General features: G+C 36.0%; 1 protein-coding gene across 1 annotated transcript in view; it reads left to right on the top strand.

Moving 5' to 3' along the window:
- Nucleotides 1-19,633, top strand: part of LOC149777248 (uncharacterized) — a 60,274-nt gene that overhangs the window by 39,043 nt on the left and 1,598 nt on the right. The window contains exons 3-10 of the mRNA XM_089941390.1: nt 147-236; nt 4,276-4,408; nt 4,764-4,919; nt 5,697-5,769; nt 6,878-6,971; nt 8,340-8,417; nt 13,851-14,005; nt 19,272-19,329. Coding sequence (XP_089797516.1) covers nt 147-236; nt 4,276-4,408; nt 4,764-4,919; nt 5,697-5,769; nt 6,878-6,971; nt 8,340-8,417; nt 13,851-14,005; nt 19,272-19,329 — 837 coding nt within the window. The remainder of the gene's footprint in view (nt 1-146; nt 237-4,275; nt 4,409-4,763; nt 4,920-5,696; nt 5,770-6,877; nt 6,972-8,339; nt 8,418-13,850; nt 14,006-19,271; nt 19,330-19,633) is intronic.

The following is a 19,633-nucleotide window of genomic DNA, read 5'->3' as shown; positions in this document are numbered from 1 at the left end:
TTAGCCAAAGTAAGCAGAGGTGCCTCTTACTTAAGTGAACAATGTAGATAACTTCTGCTACGTTTGTGGTGAAGTGACTTTTGCATCACACAAACGCAGTATAACCACTATGGTTAAGAAAGCCTTACACAAATTTATTTGATTAGGATTTGGCTTACTACCAAGATGTGGAGAATGGAGCATTCATGACTGTCAGGTGTGTCAAAAGATCAAATGGACATTGTGACAGAGTCATCGTAAGTATATTATGCAATTAACATGTATAAAATGTACACATGGTTTGCAGCACGTGTGACCACAATTATATATCAGAGTTTCTTTCGTGTGCAGTGTTTGATTCAGTGTTCTAGTGATAAAGACAACTTGTCTATTTAAGCCCACCAAGGTATTACGGGTGTAAAAGCAAACACACTCATTGTGTCAAGTTCTGTATACAGCATTTAAGTCATTAATAAGAAAACACGAACTTCCTCTAGTCGTTGAGTAATTGCTGTGGTCAAAGTGGTTCAGGAGTTGACCTAAGGTGGTGGGCTATAAATCCAAACATCGGTGGTTCCTCACCATCACTATCACTACATCAATATCAATAAGAACAATAACGGCAAGAACAATAATCATAGCGTGGCGACAGGACAAAAAGCGTTCCCAAATCCACATGAACAAGAACAAGACCTTCTGGTTTTCTGGTTTTCGTAGTCCCACGTAGTGGCAGGTAAAAACCATGGCAGCATAGTCCCGAAAATATAAGTGAACGGACTGGCACAACGTTTGGCAGATTTTCAATTCTCTTTGAATAAACTGATAGATTTTCTGGCTAGGTAGGCATGTATTTGATTTTGTAAGTAAAAGCCATGCCACGATATTGTTTGTACCAAATATTTTATGTTATCCAAGAGAGATAATCGAACCTCACTAAAACAACAAAACTGGCTCGTGTTCAGCTGCTTGATTTAAAATGGCACCTTGTTTCGCATCTGAAATCTACAATGAAGTGTTTAGAGCACTGTAATTCCAAAGAATGATTATATTAAATAAATGAATCAGTTCTTTCAATAACTCTTCCAACACAAATGGTACCAGTAAGAATACTTAATTCTATACAATAATTATCTTATATTCAAAGATAATACGCAATTACTAAATCATAAGGAATATTCAATGATTCATTTTCACTGCACATCGAACCAGTAAACAAGGGTAACGTGAGTTACTCCAGCTAATAAACAATTAGGTCAGTAAACGTTTTGGAAAACCCACGACCACTTGCTGGATCACGTGATGTTTATTTAAAATTAAAGTTAGACTAATCATGGAACTGAAGAATGAATCATTTTATGCACTTGATAACTCCTCTTACATTACATACTCGTTCATAGGATACTATCATTAAAATGTGATTAACTAAATGCCTTACGCACTATTATTATGAATATAGCACACATAATGTAGATATATATAACATTTTAATATTCTCTGCTTTCATCCCTCCATTATTTTAAGACTACCTTCTGTATTTACTGTTTTCATTTTGCCGTCTTTTTTCAGTTTTTGTTTGATTTGTTTTTGTTTGCTTAGTTATTTTTCTTGACCTAATCGTTTTTGCAAGGTTTACTGTAATGGCTACAGTTGTGAAAGTCATAAATGTATTTATTGTTTTCACACATAATGCATATTATGAAATTCATTATTTTGTTCCAGGCAAGACCCGTGGAAATATAAGGCTATGCTTAAACGACTTTAGTGTAGATTCTCCAGCTTCTACTTAGTATAGTGCACAACTCGACTCTGGTATAGATTCTCTAGTTTCTACTTAGTATACTGCACAATTCGACTCTGGTGTAGATTCTCTAGTTTCTACTTAGTATAGTGCACAGTTCGACTCTGGTGTAGATTCTCTAGTTTCTACTTAGTATAGTGCACAATTCGACTCTGGTGTAGATTCTCTAGCTTCTAATAATGTAGTGCATTACTAGGCTGGTGTAGATTCTCTAGTTTCTACTTAGTATAGTGCACAACTCGACTCTGGTGTAGATTCTCTATCTTCTAATAGTGTAGTGCATTACTCGACTCTGGTGTAGATTCTCCAGCTTCTACTTAGTATAGTGCACAATTCGACTCTGGTGTAGATTCTCTAGCTTCTAATAGTGTAGTGCATTACTAGGCTGGTGTAGATTCTCTAGTTTCTACTTAGTATAGTGCACAACTCGACTCTGGTATAGATTCTCTAGTTTCTACTTAGTATACTGCACAATTCGACTCTGGTGTAGATTCTCTAGTTTCTACTTAGTATAGTGCACAGTTCGACTCTGGTGTAGATTCTCTAGTTTCTACTTAGTATAGTGCACAATTCGACTCTGGTGTAGATTCTCTAGCTTCTAATAATGTAGTGCATTACTAGGCTGGTGTAGATTCTCTAGTTTCTACTTAGTATAGTGCACAACTCGACTCTGGTGTAGATTCTCTATCTTCTAATAGTGTAGTGCATTACTCGACTCTGGTGTAGATTCTCCAGCTTCTACTTAGTATAGTGCACAATTCGACTCTGGTGTAGATTCTCTAGCTTCTAATAGTGTAGTGCATTACTAGGCTGGTGTAGATTCTCTAGTTTCTACTTAGTATAGTGCACAACTCGACTCTGGTATAGATTCTCTAGCTTCTACTTAGTATAGTGCACAATTTGACTCTGGTGTAGATTCTCTAGTTTCTACTTAGTATAGTGCACAGTTCGACTCTGGTGTAGATTCTCTAGTTTCTACTTAGTATAGTGCACAATTCGACTCTGGTGTAGATTCTCTAGCTTCTAATAATGTAGTGCATTACTAGGCTGGTGTAGATTCTCTAGTTTCTACTTAGTATAGTGCACAACTCGACTCTGGTATAGATTCTCTATCTTCTAATAGTGTAGTGCATTACTCGACTCTGGTGTAGATTCTTTAGCTTCTACTTAGTATAGTGCACAACTCGACTCTGGTGTAGATTCTCTAGCTTCTAATAGTGTAGTGCATTACTCGACTCTGGTGTAGATTCTCTAGATTCTAATAGTGTAGTGCATAACTAGACTGGTGTAGATTCTCTATCTTCTAATAGTGTAGTGAATAACTCGACTCTGGTGTAGATTATCTAGCCTATACATAGTGTAGTGCATAACTAGATCATATCTGGCTGAAATGTTTTTGGAGATATCTTGGTTCAGCTCTTTATAAAGCTTAATACTGAACCAACGTTGAAATAATCAGTTCTTTTCTCAAATTCCACCCAACTTGATTTTTAACCTGGGTTTCTTGAAGCGAATCAAAGATTTCTCGAGAATGTTACGTACTAGTTTATTGTGTATGTTGCAAATTCTGTCGGTGTTTTGAATGGAACAAGTTTGCGATATATTAAGGTTATGCTCTTGCTGTGGCTAAATATACACAGTAACATGCAGGATTCTAATTTCAGGAGGAATGTTTTCTCGAGTAATGCTTCATTACTGTATGCACTGTTGCCAAGCAACCACACCATACTACTTTAGTTTTAAATAATAGACAATTTCGTATAAATACATATCAAGGATTCTAAATCTAACTCAAGTATCACCACCAACAGGTCAGGGAAACGTCTTTGAAAATATACTGGGAATACATTAGTAGGTAATGACCGGGGAGTACAAATTGTGACCCGAGTTCATAGCTGGTTAATGAAAAACCGGACGCGGCTTGAAATAGTTCCATATAGAAAGCTAGCGTTAGAGTGTAGAGAGACGTGGGGTCTTATTTCAATTAGAAGAAGATCACAGTCTTTATAAGGCAGTGTATTTATAAGTATTTCGAATGGAATAAAACTATACAAACGATAGCGATTGAGATCTAGAGGATCTAGGCTTATAAAAGGTGACAAGAAACCTACTTGCATACAATTAACACACTGTGCTTGCTCGGTCCTGACGTAAATCAAGGGCCATCTTTCCTCATTGCTGCTGCCTGTCAACTTATTTCAATCACACCCGTGTCTCATAACACTATCGACGTCAGCCAATCCTTGATCCTACACAAGGCAACTGGACTAGTTCTTTTATCTCAGGATCCAGGGTTTTGTCATTGTCTTCAAAAGTATTAGCAAGTATGACGATTATTAACAGACAAAGCTCTAGATGTCCCTATTCTTTGCGCATTCCTGATATTACAAATGATAAGACAACTGATTAAAGCGATAACTAGAAATAGGGGAAATACAGTTTGACTGAAATCCTTACATTATATGTACATACATGCATTCTCTTCCACTCTAACCTAGAATGGAAACATACGAATTGGTGACAGAAATTATGACCTCCAACCGGCGGAGACTGACGTCACATCTAGAAACGTTTTGGATGTTCCAGAGGTTCTTGGCAGAAGATATGTTTTACATGACCAAGCAAATAAAGGTTTGTAATAGGCTGTTATATTGGAACCATGGGTTACATGTAATGTTATAATGGAACCATGGGCTATATACATTGTTCATAAGTTGAGGTTGATGCTTTTGTGATGTTTTTGGATTTGTTGTTGTTGCGTTTTTCCGATATAGTTTATATGCTACAGTTCTAAATATATGATATCAGGAGACAGTAGGGAAACAATGCTTTGATCAAAGCCCTTGCTAATGTCAAGAGCGACCTTGGTTCAAATCCATATCCTGTTTTGTTTTATTTGAAGATAAAGGACAATTGCGAAATAAATTAAAATCAAACTCAACTAACTTTACAATCTTTGTACGTGATAAAACATCTCATCTTGCAGATGGAGTAAACGTCAATGAGATAAACGTAGACCAAGAACTTATTGGTCTTCCCCGACGTTTTCCAGAGGGACAAAGCAAAAGAGATCGTTCTCCTCACGGAGACATTATGTTATCATCCCGAAACGTAGCAGGTGTACATCAGAGTGCGACAAAAGGTGAGAACAGTGGGAAAAAATAACGCGAATGGTATATATCATTACATATGATCATGGTAAGATATAATTATATATGACGATGGTACGATATAATTGCATATGATCATGGTAAGATGTAATTATATATGAGGATGGTACGATATTATTACATATGATCATGGTAAGATGTAATTATATATGAGGATGGTACGATATCATTGCATATGATGATGGTAAGATGCAATTATATATGAGGATGGTACGATATCATTGCATATGATCATGGTAAAATGTAATTATATATGAGGATGGTACGATATAATTGCATATGATCATGGTAAGATGTAATTATATATGAGGATGGTACGATATCATTACACATGATCATGGTAAAATGTAATTATATATGCGGATGGTACGATATCATTACATATGATCATGAAAAGATGTCATTACATATGATGATAGCAAGATACTTCCGGATGATAATGGTAAATCTGTCAGAAGACCCGATGAGATTGTCAAATTCAGTTCAGTTCTATTATAATATATCCCTTTAATGTTCTTAAAAATTACATTCCCACCGAGAATGTATCACAGCATGGATAAATATAACATTGCAGATAGAAAACATAACTACAATGTAGTCTAAATTAAAACTACGAAAGAGGTATAGTTTATAGTATTCACTGTTTTAAAAGGCTGAGATAATGCATATATATATATATATATATATATATATATATATATATATATATATATATATATATATATATATATATATAATTCCATCCACAGTTAAAAAGGACAATGTAAAGCAAGTCTATGATGTAGAAATGACAGTTCTGATAGATTCAGGAATATGGGACTTGTAAGTTTCTCTTTCCATTTTAATATATCTGTCTATGTATGTATGTATGTATGTATGTATGTATGTATGTATGTATGTATGTATGTATGTATCATCTCTTTACATCAACAAATTTAAAATGATATGTATCTATAAATCGAATACCTACATCCCTATGTATATCGTTCTATTTATGTACCTGCTAAACTGCCTGTTTACCCCAACTTGTAGTTAGTTATCTATATTTGTATTTATTTGTCTAACCGTTTTGCTTTCCAATTCAAATTGATAGATATCCATATATTCGAAATACACACCTATATTGCATGGTTTTTCTATATACCTAACATTTTACATATTATCCCCTATTTGCATGTATTTTGAATGGCAGGGAAAAATCCACCAAACAATAAAACAAAGATGAAATAACTGAATAACGATGTTAAAGCGGGAACATTACATACCTATTTTTGTGCTGCCCTCAACCCGTCCAAGCTGGGGCTATCGTTCCTATTCACAGAGAACCAAATATCTATCTATCTAGCTATCTAGCTATCTATCTATCACTGACAGTCCTGCAAATGAAATGTTTATTGAGTTATGAGTTAAGGTGTCAACAAAGTGATAGCTCCTTGATTATAATTTACAAATGTTCTTGGATCAATACTGGCCAAATATGAATCATCTGGTAATAGCAAATGTCCCATGTTCGAGTCCCTGTTGTATGTGCATACTGCCCGAGGTAATATTTCTGGTTTATGTAAATTTTGGTGTTGGAAATCTTAAGTACTATTTTATTTTTTGCGAATTCGCAATGCGATTGGAAGATATGAGCAATGGTGAAACAAGCAAAATAATGTAAATCGTACATGTTCGCGAGTTTTAAATTCTCACAAATCAGAATCGAGAAGAAAAGGTCATACAAGTTACTAAGAAGGTGAAGACAATAACATTGCATTTATGTCTTATACAAATAAATTACTACTGTCATGTATTTTCTGAGATGGACAACATTCATGGAATTCACGTCTGCAAAGTATACATCTATTTGGTCACACACAAAAACAATTCATGCACAACAACGCATGCGCACACATTGATATAATAAATATTTCATTTCTACTTGCAGATTTTCGTCGCTAGTCAACATATCAGATTCAATACAAAAAGAACGTAAAGTGAAAAAGAAGATAAGAGGATTTTATTCACACGTTATTAACGGAGTAAGCAATGAATACCTATCAATTAAACACCTAATTATCGGTGTGAGCAATGAATACCTATCAATTAAACACCTAATTATCGGTGTGAGTAATGAATACCTATCAATTAAACACCTAATTATCGGTGTGAGTAATGAATACCTATCAATTAAACACCTAATTATCGGTGTGAGTAATGAATACCTATCAATTAAACACCTAATTATCGGTGTGAGTAATGAATACCTATCAATTAAACACCTAATTATCGGTGTGAGTAATGAATTCTTAACCATGGAACACGTTATTAACGGTGTAAGTAATGAATACTTAACCATGGAACACCTAATTAACAGTGTGAGTAATGAATTCTTAACCATGGAACACGTTATTAACGGTGTAAGTAATGAAGACTTAACCGTAGAACACGTTATTAACGGTGTAAGTAATGAATACTTAACCATGGAACACCTAATTAACAGTGTGAGTAATGAATTCTTAACCATGGAACACGTTATTAACGGTGTAAGTAATGATTACTTAACCGTAGAACACGTTATTAACGGTACAAGTAATGAATACTCAACTGTGGAACACGTTATTAACGGTGTAAGTAATGAATACCTAACCATGGAACACGTTATTAACGGTGTAAGCAATGAATATCTAACTACTGAACAAGTTAAAAGTCTTTTAAATTACATAAGGTATTTTTGTTTAAAAGAAAAAGATGATTTAGAAATGGAGCAGTGTATGATCCAGCGAGACCTACATGTCTGTTTTTGATAACCTAAACAAGGAATAGACTTGAGTTACTTGGATGCATCTATAGTTTTCAAAAACAGACTGCAAGCTGGCGTTAGTGTAAGTTTGTAAATGTAGTTACAACGTACCTACCTAAATAGACCCCTAGATAACTATGGTTCCTTTGTAACAGGTCCATTTTATCCCTGTGTCCTCTGTAAACAGTCCACCTCTAATACCCGATCTCCCTTGTAACAGGTCCCCTTTGTAACCCGGTCCCCTTGGTAACAATTCCATCTTTAAGGTACGAAAGTGATATTGTCCCAAAAAGGCTGTTGTAATGGTTAGCATTCTGTCATACTTATCACCTCTGTGAAACTGCAAACGGTACATATTAATAGTGTCCGGTTAGAGACCTATCGCTGTATTAACTTCTTTTAAAATTTAATACTTTTTTGATGATAGCCACATTTAGTTCTTTTTCATTATTATCTCTTCAAATTGTAAAAGAGGTCAGATATTCTTAATATGCTATATTTATAATACACTTTGAACACATTTTTAAAAACATTAGTTTGCTGTTGCATGTCAGAATCGTAAATTATAAACACTCTGAATTAACAAATTTGTATTTTTTTTGTGTAGGTAGACCTGCGTTATAAAGGAATAGAAGATACTAGTATATCAATCGGTGTCACTCTTCGTCAATTTGTAATTTTCAAGGTAAGAAAATACGTCAACTCTGGATTCTTGCAAGTGGGCGTTGTGATTGTGAATACATAATGTAAACGATCCATTGCAAGAAAAGTGTAGCCTTCTTCTGATTGAAGTCTAATTTTGCATGTGATAATGATCACCGTTCCTTTATGTAGGCGATGGGTTGGTAAAGCTCTAGTTTTGACATAATAAAAATTACAGCTTCTCATTCACGAATGCAATCAGTGTATTTTTGTTCTATGAAATAATGATATAAAAACCTGTGTTGTAGTGAATAGATACGTATCTTCATGGTTTAATTTTAGATCAACACTATATACAAGGAGATCCGCTGGCTCCTTCTATATTTCTTTTCTGTGCTGGCGTACTAGTAATAATGATCCAACATAATAGTGGTAAGGCAGAGACTTCCTCGTTTCACATTATGCTGATTACACGGCAATATTCAAACGAATCGTGCAGGATTTTAGGCTTTACATTGAAAGTATAAAACTTCAGTCATTTCTAAACGTCTCTTAATAAATCTCTTAATTCCAAATCACGTTACCGATATACTTTTTTATTTCCTTTATCTGCCAACCATCAATTTGAAGACCTATTTGCATTGATCTTACGTCCGTATGTGTGCATCCGTGAGTTTGTGTGTGTGTGTGTGTGTGTGTGTGTCCGTACGTTTGTGTATAAGTGTGTTTGTATGCTTGCTCGTACGTTTGTTGCTTTTTTTAAAAAATTACAACAAAAAATAAATCTCTTAACACAAATAGTTTGGTAGCAGTGTGTTGTTTTCTATTTTAAAAAATTATCTTAGGCTAGCACTCTCATCACTAAGGATGATTTGGTAGGTGATATGGGTAGTTGGTAAGAGGGGATATTTTCCTTTACGTCCGTGCTTGAGACATAAACTGCACTTTTCGTCATTCGCGCCACCAATATCTCCAATATATCTTCAAAAATCCTTCAAGACGACAATTCATTAACATTTTGGCAAGGGGGTCAAAATTTATATCCTGGATAAACAAGGGTACCTTCCGAGTGAGCGGGCTCCTCCCTAACCGAACATCCTGCCTTGCCACTGCCGGACATGGAATTAATAAATGTGCTCAGCACATATTAAATACGTGAAGGGAGATGCACTTTCTCCTCTCATCACGAACAATTAATTAACCCACTTGATGGGAATAACAACCTGGGTGTCCCGATGTGACTTCATAGTGGCGACCAATCGCTACTGGCGTCACATGCTGCTTGGTCGACATCTACCGCAGTTAATGACAGACTGAAATATTGCCTTTCAACATGAGTGTGTGTGTGTTGGGTCTATTCCCACTCGTGTATAGCCTTTCATTCAGGTCGCTAGGGTCTATGAAGCCAGTCATATTGACCCAAGATTTGACGGCTCAATTAAATAGTGCTGTTTATGAACAGTAATGCGTGGGGAATGTGGCACAATTCAGTTCCCCACGATAAATTAAATAGTCCGTTTCGGATAGTAAACAGACGTGCATGCCCGTATGGGTGATTACGTCTTTAATTTAAATATGATGATGATGATTCGCACCATAGTCGTCGACTAACATAGCAGCGAGAAGCATGAACAGTATTAAGACAGTCAGAGACGGAAGGATTTTTCCAACAGCAAGCGTTGAATGTGATATGGGGGTTAAACCTCCAAATCGCCACAGGATGGGGCCTTTGCGCTCAAACCAAGCATACTACGCTATTGCTAATATGGGAAGACGATAGCAGAAATAACTGGAAAGGTGCTAATAGAAGTAACTGAAGAAATGCGCGTCCAAAAAGATCGGCACAAAGAAGACAAAAATGAGGCTTCTCAGAGGGAGCAAAAGTTACAAGTGCAAACCACAACGTCATTATAACAAGTGACTCCCAGTGTCGGCACTACAGTGGCTCCCACCCATGGGGTAACTTCAGCAACTATCAAATCATCTCCAACTTTCCAACTATATTCAGCAGGAGCAGTTGAGATCTCAAGCAGAAGTAGAAAAAAAAAGGCTCAAGAGAGGGCATAGAGGTGGACACAAGTCATGGATCAAGTGGAACGGAGTCAATGGCAATAGAGGGCACCCAAAAGGGGAAAAACGAGGCAATTATTCCCTTAACAGTTCCAGTACTGCATGACATTAATGATTCAAACAACTTAAGAAGATCGGTAGCAACAGCATTGCCATTCATAACCCGGCAAGTGGGCACGGGTTCACCAACCCCAGTAGCTGCAACATCGATACCTCCTACTGCAGTACCACCCAAATCACCTAGCGGGAACATTGCTGGAAGTAAATCTACTAATCCTGGGAAACTCGTAACAACAACAACAACATAAACAACTACTAATAAGTGGGCATACCAAAAAAAAAACCAACCCTACCACTACCACACTTCCAACAGACGTAACTTCATAAAAGTAGTCAACTAATGGTGCCAGATCAAAACCTGGAACAATACCAGATAAAATTAAACAACGTATACCAGTTACGAAAAAAGACACCAAAGAAACAAAAGACCAAATCCCAAACAAGACGCGGTCAAACCAAGACAGAACAAGTCACAACTCAGCAAACAGACGTGAAAAACTATGTGGCCGACCAATTTGATGAATGGGGTTTTATATACCTACTACAGAATATCAATGCAGCTACATGCTTCACTGAATCAATCCGGACAATAATAGAGGCCAATCAAAAATTCTACTACGATGGATCACTAGGGAAGAAATACATGAAAACATATGAAGATGCAAAGGAAGCCATCGTAGACGTCATTATTCGAGGAGAAGAATTTTATGACTGCCCAATACCAATCCTGGCGATGCTGATAAATGAGCTCATGAAATTTCACGGAGTACAATCAAAAACAATTCAAAAACACCACCAATGGAAACTCTTAGTCCTGAGAGACTTATGCGGTATTGAGGGGTACGCAGGACGGAGAAGGGAAAGCTTCAGCCCTCCACAAAACATCCAGCCGTTCCTGTATCCATTCTCCGAGGGGTAACCTCAGCCCTTCTCAGGGTAACCAATTATTGCTATTTTAAAAAAAGAACAAAAAGATTTCAATTTGGCTCAAAATCTCGACTTAATAACACTATTAATAACTTAATATGATCCTTTGACCACCTTTCTAAATCAAAACCACTCGATATTCAAAATTTTTCTAAGATCCTCATAGATCTATTACATTGGTTTAAATAAGAGATATGCACACAATATGCTTTTGAAATTAATTTAAGCTATGAAAATTTAAACCTAAAATACGTGACTCTAATTGCAGCTGTGACTACGACAGAATTGGTGATAGGGAACACCCAGTATATAGGCAACTGGGTTGAATTTGTTAATATAAACTCTGGCGTCTTTCAGGTACGTTCCGGCGACGTTTGGTCTCTCTTCCGGGTCCCTCACCTCCCTGCCATCTCGGGCATTAAAGACGAGTGTGTGGGCCGATTCCCACTCGTCTTTAAATAAGGTGTTCTGAAGAGCGTGTACGCACGGAACCGGAGTGACGTCATAATAGCAGTGCCCAATCCAGCGAGACGTCTTATCTGCAGTATACAGACATTTATTCACCTTGAGTGCGTGTTGGGTCCAATCCCACTCATGACAGCCTTTCATAAACGTCGAATGGGACTCATTGTCCCACGACCTGTCGGCTAAATCAAACAGCACTCTGTGAGTGTATAAATGCGTTGGAAGATGTAGCATCATACCTTCCCACTCGAGAAAAATTTTTCAGCTCGCATCCCCTCGGTGGGGGCATTAAGCAGTCGTACATGCCCGTATCGGCGCAAACGACTTTATTTAATTTCAGTCAGTCATTCGCGCCATTGAACATTGAATATTCCAAAATGGCGAGCAACCATTTGAATAAGCTGATGTGCTTGCAAGAGGCTGTGGACGATCTTGGGATGGTTGAGGAATTTTTGATAAGTATGGAGGATGTACAGTACAGTCCCCACCATCTAAAACTGGAAATAAACAACATAAAGAAGACGAAGGAAAGGTTAAGAGAGCTGATAAAGGAGGAAAAAGAGGATGAAGAAGATAGAATAAGACTGAGCGTGGAACGAAAAGATAGGAAAGGAAGAGGAGAACGAAAAAATGAAGAGTAGGATAAAGAGAAGGAGGAAATAGAGGAAAAGGTAAAGGAGAAGAAAAAGAAGACAAAAAATGTTATGGAAAAATTATGATGCCGGTGGAAAAAAGAACAAATCAGAAGACAAAGAAAATGAAGAAGAAACCCAAAGGCCCTTTTCGGGGCCACTCTATTGCCTCGAAAACAGCTCTTCTTTTTGCCATTTTGTTTGGCTGATGTGTATGTATGTGTATTAGACCAATTAATCAGCCCTTCATCCGTGATGATGTTGATTTTCGGGTGAGGGGCTGATATCATCTATTCATTGATAGCTGCAATTATCTGCATCCTAATTTGGCTGCACACATCGGTGTACATTTTACACACTTACCGGTATTTATCATGGCTGTGCAGCTACCGCCGGATGTAGAGTTATTTTGGTGACATGTACACTATATTTCCGGAGCAATTCATATGTTTGATGACTTTTAAATCCACCTGGAATAGCACAACCATCTGTCCTGTGGCCATTTTGAATTTCGCGCTTGATATGGCTGTTACCAATTACCGGTATGTGTCTAAAGTGTACGCATGCTTGTTCTGGAAAAATTTGCATACAGCAAAATTGCACATTTTAATGAACAGTTCACATCAGACCCACATATCGTCCATCAGTATCAACACAGATTTAGAGGGCTGATTTATCGGACTAGTATGTGTATGTGTCTTTGTTTATGTTGTTGCGATATTTATGTGGTATGTCTATACGTTAAGGGTTCCCGCCCCGCTATGCGTTCTCGCTTTTTTCCCCGCTGTTTAATCCGATTGAGGCCAGACCCTTGGCACATTGTTGTCAAGGTTCAGTACCGTGAGGTCCCCCCATCTGTTCCATTCATATTGTAGCTAAACAGACCCATAGTTTTTTTTAGGCTATACAGTCCCAATATTTTTTGAGGCTATACAGTCCCACCCTGTTCTGTTCTGAGGCTATAGTACATCCCCTAATTTAATACAGAAGTCTACGTGAGGCTATAAATCTTGATGCTATAGTACACCCACCCCCAAACAAAAAAATTGTAAAGTAGAAGTCTACGTGAGGCAGTAGTATCCCACATTGCTATTCACACATGCATACACGCAAATACATTAAAATAAGTTTTAAAAAATGTAATGCTTTCCCCTTCAGCAGAATCGCTAATTTCGTGCACTTCTTAATAATACATTAGAAACTGAATACAAATAATCATTACATCTTTTTTCAAATGCTACTTGTTTTTGTTTCGATTATCGAGGAAAACTGACATTTCGCAGTTACATGATCGTTCTTACCTGTTTCATTTTTATTTGAAGCGGGAAACTGACTTCCGACATAAGGAGTCTAAAGTGATTATAGTCAACGGAATAAAATCAATCAATATAAAAAAATACCTTAATGATATCCTTGAATGGGACATTTTTGTTGGCTGGGAACTTCCTGAATACGACCACTCTATGCTCTTTACAAGGTAAGTGCATGAATAATGGGTAAAAATTTTTAACATTCCTACCAATGATTCAACATACCAACCAAACGTGTCAACATTCCTACTTAATTTGTCAATCATCATTCCGTCAGCGTACATATTAACCTATTATTTCCCAATAGGAATATCTCCAGTCAAGTCTGAAGTTAATTCTTCGCCCTTTTCGGCAATTACATTTTCGAACCTATGTTGAAGTCCGATCATAACATGTATGAAATTTCCATGAAATAATATGTTCTGCTTTCCAGCGTCGTTTACTTCTTATCTATACCACATCCGGCACTGCCTTGCAACATATAGTAGGTATAGTTTTCCTATAGCATGTGCATTTTCATATTTTTGATATTATCACATGTTAAAATATCACTTGATGTGATTCTGATTGGTCCAAATAAGCCAATGAAATTATTGTACAGTATCCTCTTTAATGATTGGCTGGGATCGTGGGAAACAATTTTAACCCCGCCTTCGGGAATGTTTTGTTTTGAATGAACATTTTTGGCTACCATTTTTGAACTCGACTCGCGAAAGGAAATTGAGGAAAAATTATTTCGGCTGTCTGAATATGGATATGTCACCCCCACAGGGGTTTGTTATGTTATGTATAATAATATCATAATGAGAAAAATAGCGTAAAACTACAAAACAAGGACAAAAAATAAGAAGTAAAAATAAGGGTATTTATTTATATAAGGCGATAGTTGTCTTATATCGCATTCAGAGGTCCTAGTTTCGCTACCTAGCAGAAACCCAGTATGGAGCGAATTATTAAAATTGCTTGTTTAGCGCTAGGGTGGGAATAGTTGTAGTACTATTTGTGGTAATCAATGTTCCTAGACTCGTCAACCATAGGGATTCTAATATACATCCTCGTAATAATAATAATAATGTGTGTGTGTGTGTGTGTGTGTGTGTGTGTGTGTGTGTGTGTAGTCTTAAGAGTAATTCTCCATCGGCCAGTGCTTGGAGTAATGCTACATTACTTCTTTATATAAATAAAAAAATCTAACCTTGCCAGTGCCAAGGTATCTTGGGACAAATAATGTATATATCTAAGTTTCTCGAGTGTCTGCACATTATTGTGCCGTATATGAACGGATACCAAAACATAATTTTATTGTGATCTGGAGGTGGCCGTGGTAGTATGGGCACTGGAAAGTGAAGGCAGGCGATAGTTGTCTTATCTCGCATTCAGAGGTCCTAGGTTCGATACCAAGCAGAAATCCAGTATGGAGCGAATTATTGAAATTGCGACAAATGTCTTGGGACAAATAATGTATATATCTAAGTTTCTCTAGTGTCTGCACGTTCTACTGCCGTATATGAACGGATACCAAATGCTAATTTACTAGGGTGTTGCTTATTTGATGGCGGAGTGGAAGAGGGTCGGTATATCTGCAACATAGATATAGAATCAACCGTATATACAAGCGTGGTTTAAATGTTAACTTACATAAGTTAATAAACTAACCTCTTTTCACAGAAGAATGTGGACATAAACGAGTGTCTTAACCGACAGAACTGTATCCAACCACAGCTGATCTTTGCGCAGTGTGTATGGGATGCAAATCCGACTCAGAAAGAAATTTGTTTACGTCTTCTGTGTTTTGTTTTATTTTTATTTTGAGGGTGGTCTCACCTGTTTGATCTTTGCAGACCAGTTAGGGAGGGCCTCCTGCTCTACATGTTAATGGTTGCTATACTGAATGTGCTGTTATAAAGTATGATTTGTTTTATTATACCGTATGTCAGAATGAACGAAATTATTCGTTCTTCTTTCTATCTAAATAATTTCCACTGAAATAAAAACTATGTGATAAAAAGAATCTCATATGGGTAATGATATAATAATAAATTTATGAAACTCGTTGAATAATGTTCGATTTTCGTTCGGCCAAGGCTCGCAAAAGCTGGACATTATTCAGCTCGTTTCATAAATTCAATATTATATCATTACCCATTTGAGCTCCTCTATATATTACAGTATGTATATATGTCTCAGCCTCCAGAGGATACAATAGGCAAGACATAATTTTCATCTTGTGTTTGGAAGGTATTCCGCGCGTAATTTGACATCTTTTTCGCGTAGTTATTATATCTGCAATGGTAGGATTATACCCAGAAATGCAACTAACAACATAACTCTCCCATCACTCTTGTCGATTGCAAAGTGGCCAATGTACTTAAAGGCTGATTCATAGACTGGTTGAGAAAGCTTGAAACATGAACGTTATTTCTTTAACATAGAACCAAAAGATTGTTAGTCCACATGGACTCAGAAAAAAAAATATTTTCCCAAATATTCTCGACATTTGCTGTTCGATAATGAACCTTACATTCCATCCAAATCCAATGAAATCATACCTTAATTAGATCTCTTGGTAGACAAACTTTCATTACCTCTTTCAAGGGTTATCATGTATCATGTATTTTGGCGACGCTGAACCGTAAACAAAATAACATATCAAATCTGTACAGCCAGTCACACCATAATCCCCATATCAAATTTGTACAGTCAGTCACACCAGAATCACAATATAAAACCAATATGGTCAGTCATGTTATAATCCCCATGTAAAATCTGTGCAATCAGTCACACCATTATCCCCGGGTAAAATCTGTACAGTCAGTCACGCCATAATTGTTACGACTTTCTGGTCATAAACTAAGTAGCAGAAAGAAGCAAAACCACCATAATCCCCATATAAAATCTGTACAGTCAGTCACACCATAATCCCCATATAAAATCTGTACAGTCAGTCACGCCATAATTGTTACAACTTCCTGGCCATAAACTAAGTAGCAGACGGAAGAAAAACCAACTAGTTTTGTAAAACTTAACCAGCATTTTAATTATCAATGTTATAATTCAAAGTGTGAGAAGAACACGTGGTGTTATGAAGTGAATCCAAAACAATCCCGATAAAGTTCTATAAGAGTCCAAAAGAATGTAAAGTTCTGTATAACCTTCAAAACCGGAAATGTACTGGTCCGCTTTTAATCATGACGTCATCAAGATGGCATTGTCCAGAATATCTTACAATAGTTCCAGAAATAATAATATTAAAGTCCATATAATGAGCACCGTCTATTTCCGCTGAACAGTCTAAATAAATATTTTTCTTTCGAATAACATAAAACAAAATACGTCTGCAGATTTACACCTGGAACGCAAGAAATGAAGATGACTCCAAAATACGAATGAATCAAATTGCTTTTTTCCCTCCTTATTTCAAAACATAACCCACGTGACGGATTTTACTACTCAATTTATCTCATATTTCTTTATTTATGTGACCTACCCGAGCCAAAGGGAAGCCGATGAATCTTTCTAGAAATGACAAACCTCAACAGCCAATAGGAAATTTACCCAAGGACGTCAATAAGGTTTCATATATATATATATATATATATATATATATATATATATATATATATATATATATATATATATATATATATATCCTATGTAATTTTGCGTTCTTAACAGACTCAAGTGTTACCAGACTATGCTCTTAAAGTAAGTAACAGAAAAAGTGAAAAGCAACAAGATTTGTAAAATTCAACAAATAATTTATTTCCCTAAAATACAAATGCAAATGACAAAAAACTTACAGTATTGCGAATTAGACCCTTCAATAATCCTAGAATTACAGACACAAATCCTAATAATGTAAAATCCTGAATAATGTTCAGTAAAAGTCCGCATTAAATCCAGAATTGAAAATCATGATGTGTCTGTCGTGTCTTGTAGAGTGTTGATTTGCAGACTGTCTTTTGTTGAATCACAGTAATATAATTCCAGGTTTGAATTCAGTATAAATTACAGCGAATGAAACTGTCCAAGAATTGTATCAGAGCACGTTTTTATTTCCAGGGAAAATAATCAATTATATTTAAATAATTTGAAGAAACAAAAATATATTCCAGCCCGAACAAATACTGGACACAAAATATAATACAACTTGATTGCTCTAGAACTTAAAGCACGAATGAAAAATCATCTCAGTTACACTATTATATAGTTCTCTACCTGACCTCAGGTTACAATTAGCATGATCTAAAAAAAAAATATTACATAATGAAAAATAACCTTCTAGAATGATCCTAACCTTTAAAAAATAAAAATATTAGTTGTTCTTAGAAACCAGAACCTGGACTATGTCAAGTACACTAACGAAATTCTGAAACCTAGACCTAGATTTAAATGAACATATTTACTTATATTAATAATAATTCTGATTTCAAACCCATACAAATAGAAAATAATTTAGGTATGTATAATTGTTTACACAGCATCAGATATAAAAAGTCGATACATGTAAATCAGAAATGAACTTAATTTTCGGAAAAAATCCAGTCTAACATAAAATGTTACATTACAAAGGCATGTAATGAAATTTTTAAAATAATTAAAAAATAACATGCAAACAATTAAATAAAAATACCAAAGGTTAAGTAATTAAATAAACATAGCAAAGGTCAAGTACTTGAATATAAATAATAAAGGTCAAATAATTAAATATAAATAACAAAGGTCAAGTAAGAAAAATTTAATTAAAGATATTATATACAGTTTACAATCATGAATACAAATTGCACAAATGAAATGAAATCACGTACCAGGAGTAAAAAAAATATAGATATACATGACAAAAATCTAAAGCGTTCTCCGTTACGGATCACTGCCATCTCACCTCTGTCTGCGCCGGTTCGAGTCTCAGATTCAGCCAATGTAGGTATGTGAGAAAGCATGCCAGTAGCTTCTCGTGGGTCGGTGGTTCTTTCTGGGGTTTTCCCGGGTTCTTCCTCCACCATTAATACTGGCCGCCATATATAGCCTATCGTGTGCTGAAAAATGGCGTTAAACCCCACAACAACAACAACAACAACATCAACTGGTTTCGAGATGAAAAGGTCTAACGACCTTAGATCCTTTTTTTGTTCTCCACTTTTAAGGATCGACGAATTAATGATCATGGAGTGGGTGTAGATTTATGGAAATAAAGATAATATTATATTTAAAGAATTATTATCTAAAAGTAAAATAGAAACAAATATCCCTGGCCAAATCAAAATCCTATCTCGCTTCCAGAAAATTAAATGGTCGGCTCTTTACTGCACAGAAATATGCATATCTTAGGAGCGTCATGCATGATTCAGAGAATGTATACTACAATATACGCACTGTTGCGAATTTTCCATATCTCATGATAATGGTTTCGACTGCTACCTCTTATGTTTCTAGTAAACCATATGGTGAAATTCATGATGAAGAATCAGTTTTAATTGTGCTGCAGTTGCAGGTGAGAGCCTTTTGGGAAAAGCATGAGGACGCGAATTTCATATGTGGAACAAGTTTAGGTGACGTGGATTTATCATATGGCAAACTATGTCACAAGAATGCGTATGAATTAATTTCTTCTATCTTTCAATAATTTGTTTTGATTTCATTTGGGTAGTTAATTATGGTTTTGTATTTTTTTATTTTTGTTTGTCTTGTCAAAATACAATAGACCCTTCTCCAAAATTTCGTCATAAATTAATATTATGTGTGCTAATAACATTTTGTAGTGTCAAATTGAAATAGTTCGATATACATGCCAGGGT

Source organism: Sinohyriopsis cumingii, chromosome 18 (assembly GCF_028554795.1).
Source record: "Sinohyriopsis cumingii isolate HCF-2022 chromosome 18, ASM2855479v2, whole genome shotgun sequence".
Lineage (NCBI taxonomy): Eukaryota > Metazoa > Mollusca > Bivalvia > Unionida > Unionidae > Sinohyriopsis > Sinohyriopsis cumingii.
Note: the sequence above shows the minus strand (reverse complement) of the source record. Positions and strands in the feature narration are given on the sequence as shown.